The sequence below is a fragment of the Mytilus edulis genome, chromosome 3 (genome assembly GCF_963676685.1).
Source record: "Mytilus edulis chromosome 3, xbMytEdul2.2, whole genome shotgun sequence".
Taxonomy (NCBI): Eukaryota; Metazoa; Mollusca; class Bivalvia; order Mytilida; family Mytilidae; genus Mytilus; species Mytilus edulis.
The window spans coordinates 54,664,894-54,687,459 of NC_092346.1; the positions used below are offsets into that span (position 1 = coordinate 54,664,894).

Here is a 22,566-nt window from a genome sequence, read left to right on the forward strand (position 1 = left end):
TAAGTATCATTTCTATGATGACATTTGTTGATTATGTGGTTGTGGGTAAAGGTGATGTATACTGTGGATTAAGTATCATTTCTATGATGACATTTGTTGATTATGTGGTTGTGGGTAAAGGTGATGTATACTGTGGATTCAGTATCATTTCTATGATGACATTTGTTGATTACGTGGTTGTGGGTAAAGGTGATGTATACTGTGCATTCAGTATCATTTCTATGATGACATTTGTTGATTACGTGGTTGTGGGTAAAGGTGATGTATACTGTGCATTCAGTATCATTTCTATGATGACATTTGTTGATTATGTGGTTGTGGGTAAAGGTGATGTATACTGTGGATTAAGTATCATTTCTATGATGACATTTGTTGATTATGTGGTTGTGGGTAAAGGTGATGTATACTGTGGATTAAGTATCATTTCTATGATGACATTTGTTGATTACGTGGTTGTGGGTAAAGGTGATGTATACTGTGCATTCAGTATCATTTCTATGATGACATTTGTTGATTACGTGGTTGTGGGTAAAGGTGATGTATACTGTGGATTCAGTATTATTTCTATGATGACATTTGTTGATTACATGGTCGTGGGTAAAGGTGATGTATACTGTGCATTCAGTATCATTTCTATGATGACATTTGTTGATTACGTGGTTGTGGGTAAAGGTGATGTATACTGTGGATTCAGTATTATTTCTATGATGACATTTGTTGATTACATGGTCGTGGGTAAAGGTGATGTATACTGCGGATTCAGTATCATTTCTATGATGACATTTGTTGATTATGTGGTTGTGGGTAAAGGTGATGTATACTGTGGATTAAGTATCATTTCTATGATGACATTTGTTGATTACGTGGTCGTGAGTAAAGGTGATGTATACTGTGGATTCAGTATCATTTCTATGATGACATTTGTTGATTATGTGGTTGTGGGTAAAGGTGATGTATACTGTGGATTAAGTATCATTTCTATGATGACATTTGTTGATTACGTGGTTGTGGGTAAAGGTGATGTATACTGTGGATTCAGTATCATTTCTATGATGACATTTGTTGATTATGTGGTTGTGGGTAAAGGTGATGTATACTGTGGATTAAGTATCATTTCTATGATGACATTTGTTGATTATGTGGTTGTGGGTAAAGGTGATGTATACTGTGGATTAAGTATCATTTCTATGATGACATTTGTTGATTACGTGGTTGTGGGTAAAGGTGATGTATACTGTGCATTCAGTATCATTTCAATGATGACATTTGTTGATTACGTGGTTGTGGGTAAAGGTGATGTATACTGTGGATTAAGTATCATTTCTATGATGACATTTGTTGATTATGTGGTTGTGGGTAAAGGTGATGTATACTGCGGATTCAGTATCATTTCTATGATGACATTTGTTGATTATGTGGTTGTGGGTAAAGGTGATGTATACTGTGGATTAAGTATCATTTCTATGATGACATTTGTTGATTACGTGGTTGTGGGTAAAGGTGATGTATACTGTGGATTCAGTATCATTTCTATGATGACATTTGTTGATTATGTGGTTGTGGGTAAAGGTGATGTATACTGTGGATTAAGTATCATTTCTATGATGACATTTGTTGATTATGTGGTTGTGGGTAAAGGTGATGTATACTGTGGATTAAGTATCATTTCTATGATGACATTTGTTGATTACGTGGTTGTGGGTAAAGGTGATGTATACTGTGCATTCAGTATCATTTCTATGATGACATTTGTTGATTATGTGGTTGTGGGTAAAGGTGATGTATACTGCGGATTCAGTATCATTTCTATGATGACATTTGTTGATTATGTGGTTGTGGGTAAAGGTGATGTATACTGTGGATTAAGTATCATTTCTATGATGACATTTGTTGATTACGTGGTTGTGGGTAAAGGTGATGTATACTGTGGATTCAGTATCATTTCTATGATGACATTTGTTGATTATGTGGTTGTGGGTAAAGGTGATGTATACTGTGGATTAAGTATCATTTCTATGATGACATTTGTTGATTATGTGGTTGTGGGTAAAGGTGATGTATACTGTGGATTAAGTATCATTTCTATGATGACATTTGTTGATTACGTGGTCGTGAGTAAAGGTGATGTATACTGTGGATTCAGTATCATTTCTATGATGACATTTGTTGATTATGTGGTTGTGGGTAAAGGTGATGTATACTGTGCATTCAGTATCATTTCTATGATGACATTTGTTGATTACGTGGTTGTGGGTAAAGGTGATGTATACTGCGGATTCAGTATCATTTCTATGATGACATTTGTTGATTATGTGGTTGTGGGTAAAGGTGATGTATACTGTGGATTAAGTATCATTTCTATGATGACATTTGTTGATTACGTGGTCGTGAGTAAAGGTGATGTATACTGTGGATTCAGTATCATTTCTATGATGACATTTGTTGATTATGTGGTTGTGGGTAAAGGTGATGTATACTGTGGATTAAGTATCATTTCTATGATGACATTTGTTGATTACGTGGTTGTGGGTAAAGGTGATGTATACTGTGGATTCAGTATCATTTCTATGATGACATTTGTTGATTATGTGGTTGTGGGTAAAGGTGATGTATACTGTGGATTAAGTATCATTTCTATGATGACATTTGTTGATTATGTGGTTGTGGGTAAAGGTGATGTATACTGTGGATTAAGTATCATTTCTATGATGACATTTGTTGATTACGTGGTTGTGGGTAAAGGTGATGTATACTGTGCATTCAGTATCATTTCTATGATGACATTTGTTGATTACGTGGTTGTGGGTAAAGGTGATGTATACTGTGGATTCAGTATTATTTCTATGATGACATTTGTTGATTACATGGTCGTGGGTAAAGGTGATGTATACTGTGCATTCAGTATCATTTCTATGATGACATTTGTTGATTACGTGGTTGTGGGTAAAGGTGATGTATACTGTGGATTCAGTATTATTTCTATGATGACATTTGTTGATTACATGGTCGTGGGTAAAGGTGATGTATACTGTGCATTCAGTATCATTTCTATGATGACATTTGTTGATTATGTGGTTGTGGGTAAAGGTGATGTATACTGTGGATTCAGTATCATTTCTATGATGACATTTGTTGATTATGTGGTTGTGGGTAAAGGTGATGTATACTGTGGATTCAGTATCATTTCTATGATGACATTTGTTGATTACGTGGTTGTGGGTAAAGGTGATGTATACTGTGGATTCAGTATTATTTCTATGATGACATTTGTTGATTATGTGGTTGTGGGTAAAGGTGATGTATACTGTGCATTCAGCATACCTGTCAACTGACCCGTATTCTGCGGGTGTGACCCGAGATTTTCACAATTCTGAGGGATCACCCGGTGTCATATGGTATTTTGAACCCCATGGTAAATTGACCCCGGGGTCAAAATACCGCTATGGTAAATTGAACCCCCCCCATGGTAAATTGAACCCCCCCCATGGTAAATTGAACCCCCCCTGTATGGAAAATTGAACCCCCATGGTAAATTGAACCCCCCTGTTTTTTTCATCCTAGATGAATATTAGAACATTTTACATTATTCTAAAGCTTATCATAAATTAAAAAATCATTCATAAAAGAAGGGGAGGTACATTTTCCATGCTTAATTAAAAGAAATATCTTTGCTTGGTATAAGTGCTCTGAAGTCTTTACCAACAAAATGTCATTCAAAATACTTATTGACACATTATAACTAGACCATATGTAGCTTGAATGCTTTAACTATTTGTAATTATAACATATGTATATATATATATATATAAGGGCAGTTTTGATTTTCCATGGTAAAAAAAGGGGGAGGGGGTCAAAATACCATGGCAAAGTAAAATTTTAAAAACATCTTTTCCAGCAAGTTAAATACATACAAACTACTTATTGGTGAATTCTAACTACATAAAAGAGTTAGAATTGCCAGATTTTTGGAAATTAAAGGCCTAGAGTATGGGGGTTCAGTATACCGCAGGGGGGTCAAAATACCATGGCAAAGTAAAATTTTCAAAATATCTTTTCCAGCAAGTTAAATACATACAAACTACTTATTTGTGTATTCTAACTACATCAAAGAGTTCCAATTGCCAGAATTTCTGAAATTAAAGGCCTGGAGTAGGGGGTTCAATATACTGCAGGGGGGTCAAAATACCATGGCAAAGTAAAATTTTAAAAATAACTTTTCCAGCAAGTTTAATACATACAAACTGCTTATTTGTGTATTCTAACTATATAAAAAAGTTAAAATTGCCAGAATTTTTTTAATTAAAGGTCTTGAGTAAGGGGTTCAATATACCGCAGGGGGGTCAAAATACCATGGCAAAGTAAATTTTTCAAAATATCTTTTCCATCAAGTTTAATACATCCAAACTACTTGTTGGTGTATATTAACTACATATAAGAGTTAAAATTGCCAGAATTTTTTGAATTGTCTAGAGTAAGGGGTTCAATATATCGCAGGGGTTCAAAATACCATGGCAAAGTTAAATTTTCAAAATATCTTTTCCAGCAAGTTAAATACATACAAACTACTTATTGGTGTATTCTTACTACATAAAAGAGTAAGAATTGCCAGATTTTTGGAAATTAAAGGTCTCATTAGGGGGTACAATATACTGCAGGGGGGTCAAAATACCATGGCAAAGTAAATTTTCAAAATATCTTTTCCAACAAGTTTAATACATACAAACTACTTATTGGTGTATTTGAACTACATAAAAGAGATAGAATTGCCAGAATTTCTGAAATTAAAGGCCTAGAGTAGGGGGTTCAATATACTGCAGGGGGGTCAAAATTCCATGGCAAAGTAAAATTTTCAAAATAACTTTTCCAGCAAGTTTAATACATACAAACTGCTTATTTGTGTATTCTTACTATATAAAAAAGTTAGAATTGCCAGAATTTTTTGAATTAAAGGTCTAGAGTAGGGGGTTCAATATACCGCAGGGGGGTCAAAATACCATGGCAAAGTAAAATTTTCAAAATATCTTTTCCAGCAAGTTTAATACATACAAACTACTTATTGGTGTATTCTAACTACATAAAAAAGTTCAAATTGCCAGAATTTCTGAAATTAAAGGCCAAGAGTAGGGGGTTCAATATACCCCAGGGGGGTCAAAATACCATGGCAAAGTAAAATTTTCAAAATATCTTTTCCATCAAGTTTAATACATACAAACTACTTATTGGTGTATTCTAACTACATAAAAAAAGTTCAAATTGCCAGAATTTCTGAAATTAAAGGCCTAGAGTAGGGGGTTCAATATACCGCAGGGGGGTCCAAATACCATGGCAAAGTAAAATTTTCAAAATAACTTTTCCAGCAAGTTTAATACATACAAACTGCTTATTGGTGTATTCTAACTACATAAAAAAAAGTTAGAATTGCCAGAATTTTTTGAATTAAAGGTCTAGAGTAACGGGTTCAATATACTGCAGGGGGGTCAAAATACCATGGCAAAGTAAAATTTTCAAATATCTTTTCCAACAAGTTTAATACATACCTCGCCATAGTATTTTGACCCCCCTACTATAGACCTTGAATTTCAAAAATTCAAGCTATTTTAACTCCTTAACATAGTAATAATACTCCAATAAGTAGTTTGTATGTATTGAACATGATGGAAAAGATGTTTTGAACATTTTACTTTGCCATGGTATTTTGACCCCCCTACCATGGTATATTGAAACCCCTACTATAGACCTTAATTTTTTTTAAATTCTAGCAATTCTAACTTATAACATTGTAATAATACTCCAATAAGTAGTTTATATGTATATAATATACTGGAAAAGATATTTTGAAAATTTTACTTAGCCATGGTATTTTGACCCCCCTGTGGTATATTGAACCCCCTACTATAGACCTTGAATTTCAAAAATTCAACCTATTCCAACTCCTTATTATAGTTATAATACTTCAATAAGTAGTTTGTATGTATTTAATAAACTGGAAAAGATATTTTGAAAATTTTACTAAGCCATGGTATTTTGACCCCCCTGCCGTATATTGAACCCCCTACTATAGACCTTGAATTTCAAAAATTCAAGCTATTCTAACTCCTTAACATAGTTATAATACTTCAATAAGTAGTTTGTATGTATTTAATAAACTGGAAAAGATATTTTGAAAATTTTACTTAGCCATGGTATTTTGACCCCCCTGCGGTATATTGAACCCCCTACTATAGACCTTGAATTTCAAAAGTTCAACCTATTCTTACTCCTTAACATAGTTATAATACTCCAATAAGTAGTTTGCATGTATTTAATATACTAGAAAAGATATTTTAAAAATTTTACTTAGCCATGGTATTTTGACCCCCCTGTGGTATATTGAACCCTCTACTATAGACCTTGAATTTCAAAAATTCAACCTATTCCAACCCCTTAAAATAGTTATAATACTTCAATAAGTAGTTTGTATGTATCTAATAAACTGGAAAAGATATTTTGAAAATTTTACTTAGCCATGGTATTTTGACCCCCCTGCGGTATATTGAACCCCCTACTATAGACCTTGAATTTCAAAAATTCAACCTATTCCAACTCCTTATTATAGTTATAAAACTTCAATAAGTAGTTTGTATGTATTTAATAAACTGGAAAAGATATTTTGAAAATTTTACTTAGCCATGGTATTTTGACCCCCCTGCGGTATATTGAACCCCCTACTATAGACCTTGAATTTCAAAAGTTCAACCTATTCTTACTCCTTAACATAGTTATAATACTTCAATAAGTAGTTTGTATGTATTTAATATACTGGAAAAGAAATTTTAAAAATTTTACTTAGCCATGGTATTTTGACCCCCCTGCGGTATATTGAACCCCCTACTATAGACCTTGAATTTCAAAAATTCAACCTATTCCAACTCCTTAAAATAGTTATAATACTTCAATAAGTAGTTTGTATGTATCTAATAAACTGGAAAAGATATTTTGAAAATTTTACTTAGCCATGGTATTTTGACCCCCCTGCGGTATATTGAACCCCCTACTATAGACCTTGAATTTCAAAAATTCAACCTATTCCAACTCCTCAACATAGTTATAATACTCCAATAACTAGTTTGTATGTATTTAATATACTGCAAAAGATATTTTGAAAATTTTACTTAGTCATGGTATTTTGACCCCCCTGCGGTATATTGAACCCCCTACTATAGACCTTCAATTTCAAAAATTCAAGCTATTCTAAATCCTTAACATAGTTATATTACTCCAGTAAGTAGTTTGTATGTATTTAATATACTGGAAAAGAAATTTTAAAAATTTTACTTAGCCATGGTATTTTGACCCCCCTGCGGTATATTGAACCCCCTACTATAGACCTTGAATTTCAAAAATTCAAGCTATTCCAACTCCTTAACCTAGTTATAATACTTCAATAAGTAGTTTGTATGTATCTAATAAACTGGAAAAGATATTTTGAAAATTTTACTTAGCCATGGTATTTTGAACCCCCTGCGGTATATTGAACCCCCTACTATAGACCTTGAATTTCAAAAATTCAAGCTATTCTAAATCCTTAACATAGTTATATTACTCCAATAAGTAGTTTGTATGTATTTAATATACTGGAAAAGAAATTTTAAAAATTTTACTTAGCCATGGTATTTTGACCCCCCTGCCGTATATTGAACCCCCTACTATAGACCTTGAATTTCAAAAATTCAAGCTATTCTAACTCCTTAACATAGTTATAATACTTCAATAAGTAGTTTGTATGTATTTAATAAACTGGAAAAGATATTTTGAAAATTTTACTTAGCCATGGTATTTTGACCCCCCTGCGGTATATTGAACCCCCTACTATAGACCTTGAATTTCAAAAGTTCAACCTATTCTTACTCCTTAACATAGTTATAATACTCCAATAAGTAGTTTGCATGTATTTAATATACTAGAAAAGATATTTTAAAAATTTTACTTAGCCATGGTATTTTGACCCCCCTGTGGTATATTGAACCCCCTACTATAGACCTTGAATTTCAAAAATTCAACCTATTCCAACCCCTTAAAATAGTTATAATACTTCAATAAGTAGTTTGTATGTATCTAATAAACTGGAAAAGATATTTTGAAAATTTTACTTAGCCATGGTATTTTGACCCCCCTGCGGTATATTGAACCCCCTACTATAGACCTTGAATTTCAAAAATTCAACCTATTCCAACTCCTTATTATAGTTATAAAACTTCAATAAGTAGTTTGTATGTATTTAATAAACTGGAAAAGATATTTTGAAAATTTTACTTAGCCATGGTATTTTGACCCCCCTGCGGTATATTGAACCCCCTACTATAGACCTTGAATTTCAAAAGTTCAACCTATTCTTACTCCTTAACATAGTTATAATACTTCAATAAGTAGTTTGTATGTATTTAATATACTGGAAAAGAAATTTTAAAAATTTTACTTAGCCATGGTATTTTGACCCCCCTGCGGTATATTGAACCCCCTACTATAGACCTTGAATTTCAAAAATTCAACCTATTCCAACTCCTTAAAATAGTTATAATACTTCAATAAGTAGTTTGTATGTATCTAATAAACTGGAAAAGATATTTTGAAAATTTTACTTAGCCATGGTATTTTGACCCCCCTGCGGTATATTGAACCCCCTACTATAGACCTTGAATTTCAAAAATTCAACCTATTCCAACTCCTCAACATAGTTATAATACTCCAATAACTAGTTTGTATGTATTTAATATACTGCAAAAGATATTTTGAAAATTTTACTTAGTCATGGTATTTTGACCCCCCTGCGGTATATTGAACCCCCTACTATAGACCTTCAATTTCAAAAATTCAAGCTATTCTAAATCCTTAACATAGTTATATTACTCCAGTAAGTAGTTTGTATGTATTTAATATACTGGAAAAGAAATTTTAAAAATTTTACTTAGCCATGGTATTTTGACCCCCCTGCGGTATATTGAACCCCCTACTATAGACCTTGAATTTCAAAAATTCAAGCTATTCCAACTCCTTAACCTAGTTATAATACTTCAATAAGTAGTTTGTATGTATCTAATAAACTGGAAAAGATATTTTGAAAATTTTACTTACCGGTAGCCATGGTATTTTGATCCCCCTGCGGCATATTGAACCCCTACTATAGACCTTGAATTTCAAAAATTCAAGCTATTCTAACTCCTTAACATAGTTATAATACTCCAATAAGTAGTTGGTATATATTTAATATACTGGAAAAGATATTTTGAAAATTTTACTTAGCCATGGTATTTTGAACCCCCTGCGGTATATTGAACCCCCTACTATAGACCTTGAATTTCAAAAATTCAAGCTATTCTAAATCCTTAACATAGTTATATTACTCCAATAAGTAGTTTGTATGTATTTAATATACTGGAAAAGATATTTTGAAAATTTTACTTAGCCATGGTATTTTGACCCCCCTGCGGTATATTGAACCCCCTACTATAGACCTTGAATTTCAAAAATTCAAGCTATTCTAACTCCTTAACATAGTTATAAAACTCCAATAAGTGGTTTGTATGTGTTAAACATGCTGGAAAAGATATTTTGAAAATTTTGCTTAGCCATGGTATTTTGACCCCCCTGCGGTATATTGAACCCCCTACTATAGACCTTGAATTTCAAAAATTCAACCTATTCCAACTCCTCAACATAGTTATAATACTCCAATAACTAGTTTGTATGTATTTAATATACTGCAAAAGATATTTTGAAAATTTTACTTAGTCATGGTATTTTGACCCCCCTGCGGTATATTGAACCCCCTACTATAGACCTTCAATTTCAAAAATTCAAGCTATTCTAAATCCTTAACATAGTTATATTACTCCAGTAAGTAGTTTGTATGTATTTAATATACTGGAAAAGAAATTTTAAAAATTTTACTTAGCCATGGTATTTTGACCCCCCTGCGGTATATTGAACCCCCTACTATAGACCTTGAATTTCAAAAATTCAAGCTATTCTAAATCCTTAACATAGTTATATTACTCCAATAAGTAGTTTGTATGTATTTAATATACTGGAAAAGATATTTTGAAAATTTTACTTAGCCATGGTATTTTGACCCCCCTGCGGTATATTGAACCCCCTACTATAGACCTTGAATTTCAAAAATTCAAGCTATTCTAACTCCTTAACATAGTTATAAAACTCCAATAAGTGGTTTGTATGTGTTAAACATGCTGGAAAAGATATTTTGAAAATTTTGCTTAGCCATGGTATTTTGACCCCCCTGCGGTATATTGAACCCCCTACTATAGACCTTGAATTTCAAAAATTCAACCTATTCCAACTCCTCAACATAGTTATAATACTCCAATAACTAGTTTGTATGTATTTAATATACTGCAAAAGATATTTTGAAAATTTTACTTAGTCATGGTATTTTGACCCCCCTGCGGTATATTGAACCCCCTACTATAGACCTTCAATTTCAAAAATTCAAGCTATTCTAACTCCTTAACATAGTTATATTACTCCAGTAAGTAGTTTGTATGTATTTAATATACTGGAAAAGAAATTTTAAAAATTTTACTTAGCCATGGTATTTTGACCCCCCTGCGGTATATTGAACCCCCTACTATAGACCTTGAATTTCAAAAATTCAAGCTATTCCAACTCCTTAACCTAGTTATAATACTTCAATAAGTAGGTTGTATGTATCTAATAAACTGGAAAAGATATTTTGAAAATTTTACTTAGCCATGGTATTTTGATCCCCCTGCGGTATATTGAACCCCTACTATAGACCTTGAATTTCAAAAATTCAAGCTATTCTAACTCCTTAACATAGTTATAATACTCCAATAAGTAGTTGGTATATATTTAATATACTGGAAAAGATATTTTGAAAATTTTACTTAGCCATGGTATTTTGAACCCCCTGCGGTATATTGAACCCCCTACTATAGACCTTGAATTTCAAAAATTCAAGCTATTCTAAATCCTTAACATAGTTATATTACTCCAATAAGTAGTTTGTATGTATTTAATATACTAGAAAAGATATTTTGAAAATTTTACTTAGCCATGGTATTTTGACCCCCCTGCGGTATATTGAACCCCCTACTATAGACCTTGAATTTCAAAAATTCAAGCTATTCTAACTCCTTAACATAGTTATAAAACTCCAATAAGTGGTTTGTATGTGTTAAACATGCTGGAAAAGATATTTTGAAAATTTTGCTTAGCCATGGTATTTTGACCCCCCTGCGGTATATTGAACCCCCTACTTAAAACCACAAATTAAAAAAAAATGATAGCCAATAAATTGTAAATTAGATTAGCTGCAATACTATTTATCAAAAACAGGGGGGTTCAATATACCGCAGGGGGGTTCAAAATACCATATGTGAAAAATGACCCCGGGGTCAAAATACCATGCGGTATAATGACCCCGGGGTCATTTAACCGCATGGTATTTTGACCCCGGGTTCACTTTTTAGGGGGTTCAAAATACCATATGACACCGGGACACCCGCGGGGTCATTGAAATAACCCGGGAATTCCGAAAATGACCCGATTTCACCCGTATTTCTTAACCATGAGATTGATTTCATAAGTAATATTTCTTTGAAATACCGGCAAATTCGTAATTCATCCATGAACAGGAAGTTCATCTAGCAATGTAAATTGTCAAATTAAGTGACCCATTAAGTGCATGGCTTCACTTGACAGCTTTGGTGTCAAACACACTATAAATTAACACCAATTACCTTAGCTTTAGGTCGTAAATAAATTGCCCTGTTGTTTTATAAACATATTTCAACTAAGAGTTACTTCCCCTTATTTGTCACCATTCAAAATTATTCCTTATATTTACGTTTTATGGGTGAAAAAGATTAAATGATAAAAATATAAAATTCAAATACATATTGAAAAATATCTTTTCATTATTTTTATACCTTTATCATGTTTATACAATTTTTAAAAAAAATGTTGAAAATTATTTTTTACATTTATACTTCCTTTAACTGTATTACTATATTTTATCATACTATAATTTCCTTCTCAACTTGATGATGGAATGTTTTAAGGCTACATTGCCAGTAGTCTCAAACATTTTAAATTACATTTGAAAACTGAAAACTAAATTCTTGTATTTGATGATGACAAAAAGTAAAGAACATAAGACTGTTACACAAATTTATAAAAATCTTTAAAAGTGCAATGAAATAATAATTAATAAGATTTAAAATGACTTAACCAAGTTAACATGCATTGATGTTTTGGTATCTTTGATATACATTATAAGAAAATGTACCATAAATACTAAAATTTAGCTCGAAAAAGTTCGTACGCGTTATGACCTGAGATTTGATTCTTCAATGCAGGTCATGACCTGCATTTTCATCGTCACAGGTTGACAGGTATGATTCAGTATCATTTCTATGATGACATTTGTTGATTACGTGGTTGTGGGTAAAGGTGATGTATACTGTGGATTCAGTATCATTTCTTTGATGACATTTGTTGATTACGTGGTTGTGGGTAAAGGTGATGTATACTGTGGATTAAGTATCATTTCTATGATGACATTTGTTGATTACGTGGTAGTGGGTAAAAGTGATGTATACTGTGGATTCAGTATCATTTCTATGATGACATTTGTTGATTACGGGGTAGTGGGTAAAGGTGAACATCAAATTTAAATGTTAAATGAAGTTAAATTTTCTAGACCGTAACCTGAAAGCCAGATTTTTTTGAAAAATCAAATATCCATAAAAATACAAATTTTCTCTCTGTCCACGAAAATTTGTACCCACAATAAAAATAAATCTGTAGTAGGTACTCTGAGTTCATAACTAGAATGAAATTCAAAACAGTGTGGCTGTGGCCATTGGTTGACACATTAAATTCATCCATTGACTGGGACAATTTAGGTGAACGTTTGTTTGTAACGACCACTGCTCACTATGTACTTTTTAAAGACACTTAAACTATGGGGTCACCGAAGGTTCTCAACACCTTAATAAAGTCATTCGAAAAATTAATCAGAAATAACACGATGTTTTGATTTATATCAATTACATAAATCAAAACATAAAGGTTATTCCTGATTAATTTTTCGAATTATTTTATAGTTAAAGGCGTTAAGAAACCTTTGGTGACCCCACAGTTTAAATGTCTATCGTAGGTACGTCGTGAACAGTGGTCTTTACAGACAAACGTCCACGTAAATTGTCCCAGTCAATGGATGAATTTAATGTGTCAATCAATGGCAACAGCCACACTGTTTTGAATTTCATTCTATTAGTGAACACATCTCTCCCCTTTATCAATTAGATTACTAGTAAACATAAACTCACTCAAAATGTAGTACTATGGAAACTGGAAACAATAGAGTTCAAATTTGAGTAAATTCTGAATTTAATATGCATTTTATTCTCTCCAGAAATATCTTATGATCTTGTAACACCTATTTACCTAGGTATTTACCTTTTTAGTTCTATTTTTAATAAAACTGAAATTAATTAAAACCAAGATTATCTTGCTTTAATGTAAAAATTAGGGTAATGATGGCTTCATGGGGACATACCCCCCCCCCCCCCCCCCCCACACACCCCTGTTTAAATAGAAAATATATCATCTTTTTTGCATCAAATTTTCCACAAAAATTTGTCCAAAAATTTTTCCTTCCTATGCTCACCAGTATTTCTTTCGTTTTTTTTAAATTACAACATCCCCCCCCCCCCCCCCATCTTTAAAAAATAATGGATCAACCCCTGAATTTGGGGGGGGCGCTGCCAAAATTCTACATGGAAATGAGATGAGCTATTAGTTATGAGTCAGTCTACAACATATCATTGAATTACCATTAGAAATAGCATAAAAGAGTTGTAAATGGGCGTTTAACATTAATCAATCAATCACTCAATTAAATTAATATAAATATTCAACACGTAGCATTATGAATTAAACTAATATTACCGCTATTTGTTGTAGGAGTTCTGTCAGATGCATCGTCTTTCATAAGAAAATCTACTATATCTTGGTGACCTCTTGTCCTTGCAATCGTTAGTGGACTACCCTATAAAATATAGTTACTTTAATTTGACAAAATAATATTATCTTATACATATCATATCCATGCTAATTAACGGAAAATTGATAAAAACAAAAAAAAAACATACATAGATATAAGAAGATGTGGTATGAATGCCAATGAGACAACTCTCCATCCAAGTTACAATTCATAAAAGTAAACCATTACAGGTCAAAGTACGGTCTTCAACACAGAGCCTTGGCTCACACCAAACAGCAAGCTATATAAACTTACTAGTGTAAAACCATTCAAATGGGGAAACCAACAGTCTAATCTATATAAAAAACAAGATGTGTCAAAGCGACATGAATAGGCCCATCTCAAAAGTTGAAAAATCTGCAATTTCAATAACACATGTGGACTAAAACATGATGGTAGTCTCACATATCAAAGATCAGCTGAAAATCAGGAGGCGTATAGAAAAAAGTCTGTATAACTGTGATTTTCAACAATTTTCAAAGTTGTAAACCCTTAATTTTGGGAAAAATTAGTGGAGCGGAACAAAACTTAAACTTGATCTGTAACTCATCATGAGTAACTCACATACCGAAAATCATCCCAATATCTGAAAGAGTTTAGAAAAAAGGTCCATATAACTGTGATTTTCAACAATTTATCAAAGTCCAAGGCCCATAATTTCGGCAAAAATTAGCAGAGCGGAACAAAACTTAAACTTGTTCTGTAACTCATCATGGTTAACTTACATACCAAAAATAAGCCCAATATCTGAAAGAGTTTTAAAAAAGTCAGTATAACTGTGATTTTCAACAATTTATCAAAGTCAAAAGCCTGTAATTTTGGCAAAAATTAGTGGAGCGAAACAAAACTTAAAATTGACCTGTAACTCATCATGGTTAACTCACATACTAAAAATCAGCCAAATATCTGAAGGCGTTTAGAAAAAAACTCTGTATAATTGTTTGTTGCGGAATGACGGAATGCTGGAATTTCGGAATTACAGAATTTCAGAATTACGGACAAGGGTAAAACAATATGGCATTGACAACTTCGTTGCGGGGCCATTACAAGAAATGAGAAACACTTATGAACCACATCAACAAACAACAACTACAGCTCATATTTACAGAATTCAAGTACAAAATTGCATCATAAAGGTGCCAAAATATTTTTTTAAGACAACGATGTTGCTGCGCTTCAGGATAACATTCAAATATATTTCCTGTGAAATTCTTTGTATTTTGAACATTCAAAACCAAGACTTTGTCCTTTCGCAACACCAATTTTTCAATCGCTTCAAACAAATGTTTGTCTGTGGATGTCACTTTATGGGGAAAATTAGTTTCCAGCTTTAATAATAGGAAAGCAGATTATTTTAAATATTTGGGTTTTTTTTTCTTTCACTTTCATAAATTATAAGAAAGCCTTGAAGATTTAAATACATTAAACAAATGTGTCATTTCAGCATGTATTTAAATTGCTTTTCCTCATCCATTTCAGCAGACAAGGTCAAAACTTACGAAATTGAAAGACCTTGCCATCTATAATATTTAGATTTTTAATAATGGTAAAACATTTTAAGTTTATATTAAAAACAACTATACCATATTGATCTGACTAGGAATATATTTGCAAGCACCTCCTTCTTGAAATAGTAGCTTTAAAATCTGAAGATGTCCACTTATTGCAGCATAATGTATTGGGGCACATCCAGAACTGTCCACATGGTTTACATCTGATCCGTGAAGTATAAGATAATATGCAACAGGCAAACTACCACTGAATACAGCATACATCAAAGCCGGTCTCTTAAAATTGTCTGCAAATAGATGTTATGTTATTCATAATTCTTTTATGTAAAGATTAAGCATATTAAGATTTTACTGTAAGTTATGTAAAGATTAAGCATATTAAGATTTTACTGTAAGTTATGTATAGATTAAGCATATTAAGATTTTACTGTAAGTTATGTAAAGATTAAGCATATTAAGATTTTACTGTAAGTTATGTATAGATTAAGCATATTAAGATTTTACTGTAAGTTATGTAAAGATTAAGCATATTAAGATTTTACTGTAAGTTATGTAAAGATTAAGCATATTAAGATTTTACTGTAAGTTATGTAAAGATTAAGCATATTAAGATTTTACTGTAAGTTATGTAAAGATTAAGCATATTAAGATTTTACTGTAAGCCAGTTTTCATAATAATCCTACATAAAAAATTTTACCATGGTAAAATCCTTTATAGAAACAATATTGTATCGAAAAAAAGTCCATGTCTAAATATGACTTTAATTTTTTTTTACACTATAGTGTACGTTTACATTCAGAATATATATATAATTATCCTGATTTAGGATAATTTCTCACAATTTGATTGGCTGAAATTGTCCTAATAAATTTCAGTACAATTTTTTATTACGTCAATAGGAATTATCTCCCTTATTTATCACGTCAATTGGGATTATCTCCCTTATACCATTGACCTAATTAAAAAAAAAAAAAAATGGCTTCATGGTCCTAATATTTTAATTTTTTACAGTTTTTGATTAAATATCTAAAACATATTTCGTTGATATTGTCCTTATATTGAATTTAAATATAATAATATGTAATATAACAAAATCAGGATAAAATTCGTTACACAGTGTTCAATTGTCCTAATACAGAATTTATCGGGTCAATAAAATTCATATCTGGTTTGGCTTCGCCTCACCCGATATGAATTTTATTGACCCGATAAATTCTCGTATTAGGACAATTACACACTGTGTAACTTATAATATGAGAGCCTAGGTGGTCGTGTGGTCTAGCAGGACGGCTGCAGTGCAGGCGATTTGGTGTCACGATATCACAGTAGCATGGGTTCGAATCCCGGCGAGAGAAGAACCAAAAATTTGCGAAAGCAAATTTACAGATCTAACATTGTTGGGTTGATGTTTAGACGAGTTATATATCTATATATCTGTAAATTTGCTTTCGCAAATTTTTGGTTCTTCCCTCGCCGGGATTTGAACCCATGCTACTTTGATATCGTTACACCAAATCTCCTGCACTGCAGCCGTCCCGCTAGACCACACGACCACCTGGGCTCTCAAAAAAAGAGCTTTCGCTGGTCGTGTGTTACCTTTCCTCGTCAGTTTTAATCTAGCGGCGTACTACAGTACATGATATATAAGGCATGAAGATGTTATTGTTACAGATCAGCTAAATTATCTATAGTAAAGGATCCTACAAATTAATGTAATATACAGTCACAGAAAATAATTTTATTTATAAGTACGTCTGAGTCAGTGACAACTCTACAACAGATGTATCCATCGGATCGACATGGCTGTGTACATAATGTATATACAACTCGTCTAAACATTAACCCAACAATGTTAGATCTGTAAATTTGCTTTCGCAAATTTTTGGTTCTTCCCTCGATGGGATTCGAACCCATGCTACTTTGATATCGTGACACCAAATCGCCTGCATTGAAACCGTCCTGCTAGACCACACGACCACCTGGGCTCTCAAAAAAAGAGCTTTCGCTGGTCGTGTGTTACCTTTCCTCGTCAGTTTTAATCTAGCGGGGTACTACATTTCATGATATATAAGGCATGAAGATGTTATTGTTACAGATCAGCTAAATTATCTATAGTAAAAGATCCTACAAATTAATGTAATATACAGTCACAGAAAATAATTATATTTATAAGTACGTCTGGGTCAGTAACAACTCTACAACAGATGTATCAATGATGGTGATACATGGCTGTGTACATAATGTATATACAACTCGTCTAAACATCAACCCAACAATGTTAGATCTGTAAATTTGCTTTCGCAAATATATTTATATTCTGCAGCTGTACTATTTAAGCAGTCAAATTGCATTGACCATATATTCATATGTGATATACAGTCACTGACCGTATAACACTAATCAATCAATCATTCATTAATCATTTTCATATTTTAAACTTTGTTTTATGGAACAAAGTAATTTTGTCACATCATAGAAATGTTGGTGCTTAAAAAAAGTAGGTTCTCTATATTTTTGAACTTTAAATTGTTAGAATATAAACATTTTTGTATTCAGCAACAATACTTATATAATTTTATCCATTAATTTAGAGACAGTTTAATTTACTTCAAACATTAAACCTATGTTAAGAGTTGTCAAGTTTTTTACCATTGTTAACAACACAATATCTATTGTAAACGTTGTTCTATCAATTTTAATGTAATACGTTATGACATTGAGTTGAAATTACACAATCAAACAAAATAGATGGTGTGTGCATCTCCATCAATTACAGCAGTAACTGTTATCCCTCATGTCCCTCTATCATAAATAGACAATTTCTAGATAAAATTTAAAAATAGACAGAAAACTTCCATCTAAATCAGAAAAAAAGAAATAAACCATATACCTAACTGGTCTATTTTAGCTCCTTTCTGTATGAGCAACCTCACAACTTCTAAAAGGCCTCTACTAGCTGCTATCATTAATGGTGTTACTTTATATTTGTGCTGACTTGCTTGAAAGTTGATATGAACGCCTGTATTTATTAGTGCTTCCAAACGTTCCTGAAATGTTCTTATGTAATTCATATTGATGCATAATTTTGCAAAATAAGGCAATATCAAAAACCAATATGAAAATACACCCTGAAGACATATGTAGATGAATATCAAACCTTTTCCTGAAATTCCAATATTTTATCTTGATTTTTGTTTAATATGCCGAAATTGAAATAATAAATGCTCCCAATAATTTCTAAATTTACAATAGCATCAAAATTTCTGCATATTATGAGTCTGTTCTATGTTAGGTATGTCATTAGTGATAAAATTGTGTGAAAAACTGTTCAGAATTATTCCAAATTTACCCCACACTTATCATGTGAAAAACTGTTCAGAATTATTCCAAATTTACCCCACACTTATAATGTGAAAAACGGTTCAGAATTATTCATAATTTACCCAAAACTTATTATGTGAAAAACTGTTTATAAGAATTATTCAAAATTTACCCAAAACTGATGTTTCAAAGCAAACAATGCATACGTTATGAGTCAAAACTTCATCATTTTTTATATGATGTGCCAAAATGATATTATTTTGTATTGATAGTAATATCATTAATATTTCTAAGTGAAATTTGTAGTATTATGACCTGCATCAAAATCTTTGTGAACTTACTCCTATAGACAACTTTCGAGCTCGATGCATTTCCGTCAAAAACTTTGGTTTTAGTGAACGTCACTCATGCCTTCCGTTTCAATGTTGAGCGAGTGGTTGAAAAACTATAAAGCTATATTGCACGAATTATTTGGCAAATTAAATTCTCATAATTGACAATCTGCACCGCTGTCATTAGGGAAATGTGATTAAGTACCTACTGAACAAATTTTATTTCTTGTTAATCCTGCACAACGATGATCACTAAGACGCTTGATGAACGTTTATAGTGCAGGGATACAGGTGAGCCCCTCTATCTGGTAAATGACGTCACAATGGCGCATATGATTGACGAGTTTTTTCCGGTGACGGATGAACTCGAAAGTGGTCTATTGGACTGTTGACCCCTTCACATTGTTTGATCAGTTTTCGTGTTGTGTGATATGGCTGTTGTTTGTCTTTATGTCTTTCTTCTATGATTATGCTGTATTTTGACTGCCACACTGGTACGTGTATCTCCTATTTATAACCTTTTTTGCATCTAGTATGTATATTTGCCTATTGTTGAAGACAAATTCTTTTGAAATTTGATCTGATGGGTTGCTATTGTATATCACTCATCTAATCTTATTCATAGGCTATGTTATATGAGAAGCTTTACACTGAACAGAAAACTTACCACATTCCCTTCATAAACAGCTGCATGTATAGGTATATGCATTGACTGCAATCTAGCCTCTTCAATTGTATCAACTAAAATTAGATAACATTTGTAATTATTTTTTTTTTTTTTTATTTATCAGTAGTTCGTCCTGTTGTACCCTTTAAAATCAGAAGATACTGTTTCAGTGGTTGAAATTGTAAAAAATTGAAGGTCCAGAATATATTTATGCAGGAGCCTGTTGTTCAGTGATCATAGTTTGTTGGTGTGGTTCATAGATGTTTCTCATTTTTACATAGATTATGCTGTTGGTTTTCCTGTCCGAAATTGTTTTACACAAGTCATTTGGGGGACCTTTATAGCTTGCTTGGTTTTGAAGGCTGTGCTTTGATCTATAATTGATATCTTTTTTATAAATTGTGACTTAGTGGATCGATATTTGTCTCATTGGCACTCATACCACACCTTCTTATCTACATTGTAATGTGTAAAACAATTCTTGATATTTCACATTATACAACGAAGTCCAAGATCGATGAACTGTAAAATCAGGATCAAAACCCTAAGTTGGCATTTGAATATATTTTTTTAAACTTCATTTATATGACATATCAAATTAAACAGAAGGAACAGACAAGCAGTATCTGACAATATGAATTACTGGAGTACTTTTCCAATGGCAGATATAAACATCTGCTTTACTTCATTTGAAACATTTGTCAACATTTATTGCAAAAACTGAAAAATGATAGGAATGAACATTTTTGGAAAAAAATGTACCACATGTGTTTGTTATTAGAAGAGATGGCATTTGATAAAATCATACAAATGGACAGAATTGTCATCTTCAAAATTAATTGATGTTCTATTAACAGAAAATGTTAAAAAGGAAATTTTAGATTTAGAGATGGAACATTTTGATAGCAATAAACTAGGCGTTGATGGTGCAACTGAAAAACTAACCAAAATTTTACAAACTATTGCAGAAAATACATGTAAAGTCATATCTAAACCAACAAAAAAGAAAAAGAAAAAAATTAAACAAGTATGGTCAGATAATGTAGTATATGAAACAAAAAGACAAATAAACTATTTAGGAAATAAAATCAAGAATAACTTAAATGACAAAAGTTTAAAATCTAAATATTTTGAATTATGTAAAAAACTAAAAAAAAATGATTAAACAGAAAAAATTTGAATATCACCAAAAACTTTATAAATCACTTTCAGATAATTTAAAAAATAATCCAAAAGAATACTGGAATGTTCTAAAGGCAATAAAAAAGAAACCAAATATTGAAGAAGATATTCCTGAAATTTTAATGAATGAAAATAAAATCATAAAACATTTTCAGGATCAGGGTACACCAGCCTCATATGATAAATCCTTTGTAAATAAACTGGAACGTGAACTAAACATTATAGAAGATAATATTGAATTGAATATGGAAACTGATGCACCAATTACATTTGCTGAAGTAAAACTGGTCATTTCAAACCTTAAAGTAAACAAATCAGCAGGTCCAGATAGAATTGTGAATGAAATACTCAAACACTCACAACCTGTGATAATTAATTCTATTGTAAAAGTTTCTAATTTGATTTTAAAGACAGGTAATTATCCAGATTCTTGGAAATTATCTTTCATGATCCCTTTACATAAAAAAGGTGACAAGTTAGACCCTAATAATTATAGAGGCATTTCTCTTATAAGTAATCTACCAAAATTTTTTAATGCCATACTAAATAATAGGCTAATCAAGATTGTTGACAAACAATTAAGTGATTGTCAGTTTGGTTTCAGAGAAAATCACAGAACAGCTGATAGCATCTTTTTATTAAAGTCCTTGATTAATAAATATTTACATAAAGAGAAAAAAAAGATTTATGCCTGCTTCATAGATCTGAAAAAGGCTTTTGATTCAGTATGGAGAACTGCTTTACTTTATAAATTATGTAAAATGGGAGTTGGCAAGTCTTTTTATAGAGTTATAAAACAACAATACTTAAATACTAAATCATCTTTAAAATATAAAGATTATGTATCAGAATATTTTAATATTGCTAGAGGGGTTAAACAGGGAGACACACTAAGTCCCACTTTATTTAATGTCTTTATAAATGATATTGTAAAAAATTTTGAGGGAAATGATTCAAGTCCCCTTAAGCTTATAAATAGTAAGGTAGGATGCCTTCTTTTTGCGGATGATCTTTTAATCCTGTCAGAATCAAAAGAGGGTCTACAAAACAGTTTAAATAACGTTAAATTATATTGTAACAAATGGCAACTCTCTTTGAATACAAACAAAACTAAATCCATGATTTTTAGTCAGTCAAAACATAAAAGTGAAACATCACATATTTACTATGAGAATAAAGCCATAGAGAGTGTAACAGAATATTCATTTTTGGGAATGTTGATAAAATGTAATGGAAATTTATCACAAAGTACTTTAGAGCTGACAAAAAAAGCAAAAAAAGTATTTTTTGCAATAAAATCATATACTAAATCATTGAATAATCTACCTATAAAAGTAGCAAATAATCTTTTTGATTCTTTAGTAAAACCAATTATGACCTATAATTCAGAAGTAACATATTTGGATACATATATTTCTTTTCATCGAGCCAAAAGCAGAGCCTTAACTTCAGGAAAAGAAATCAATCAACTTGATTTTATAGAC

General features: G+C 31.7%; 1 protein-coding gene across 1 annotated transcript in view; it reads right to left on the reverse strand.

The window, feature by feature from the left end:
- Positions 1–22,566, reverse strand: part of LOC139516871 (ankyrin-3-like) — a 55,196-nt gene that overhangs the window by 30,010 nt on the left and 2,620 nt on the right. The window contains exons 4-7 of the mRNA XM_071307263.1: positions 19,901–19,974; positions 18,471–18,627; positions 15,652–15,866; positions 13,975–14,074 (exon numbers count right to left, since the gene is read on the reverse strand). Coding sequence (XP_071163364.1) covers positions 13,975–14,074; positions 15,652–15,866; positions 18,471–18,627; positions 19,901–19,974 — 546 coding nt within the window. The remainder of the gene's footprint in view (positions 1–13,974; positions 14,075–15,651; positions 15,867–18,470; positions 18,628–19,900; positions 19,975–22,566) is intronic.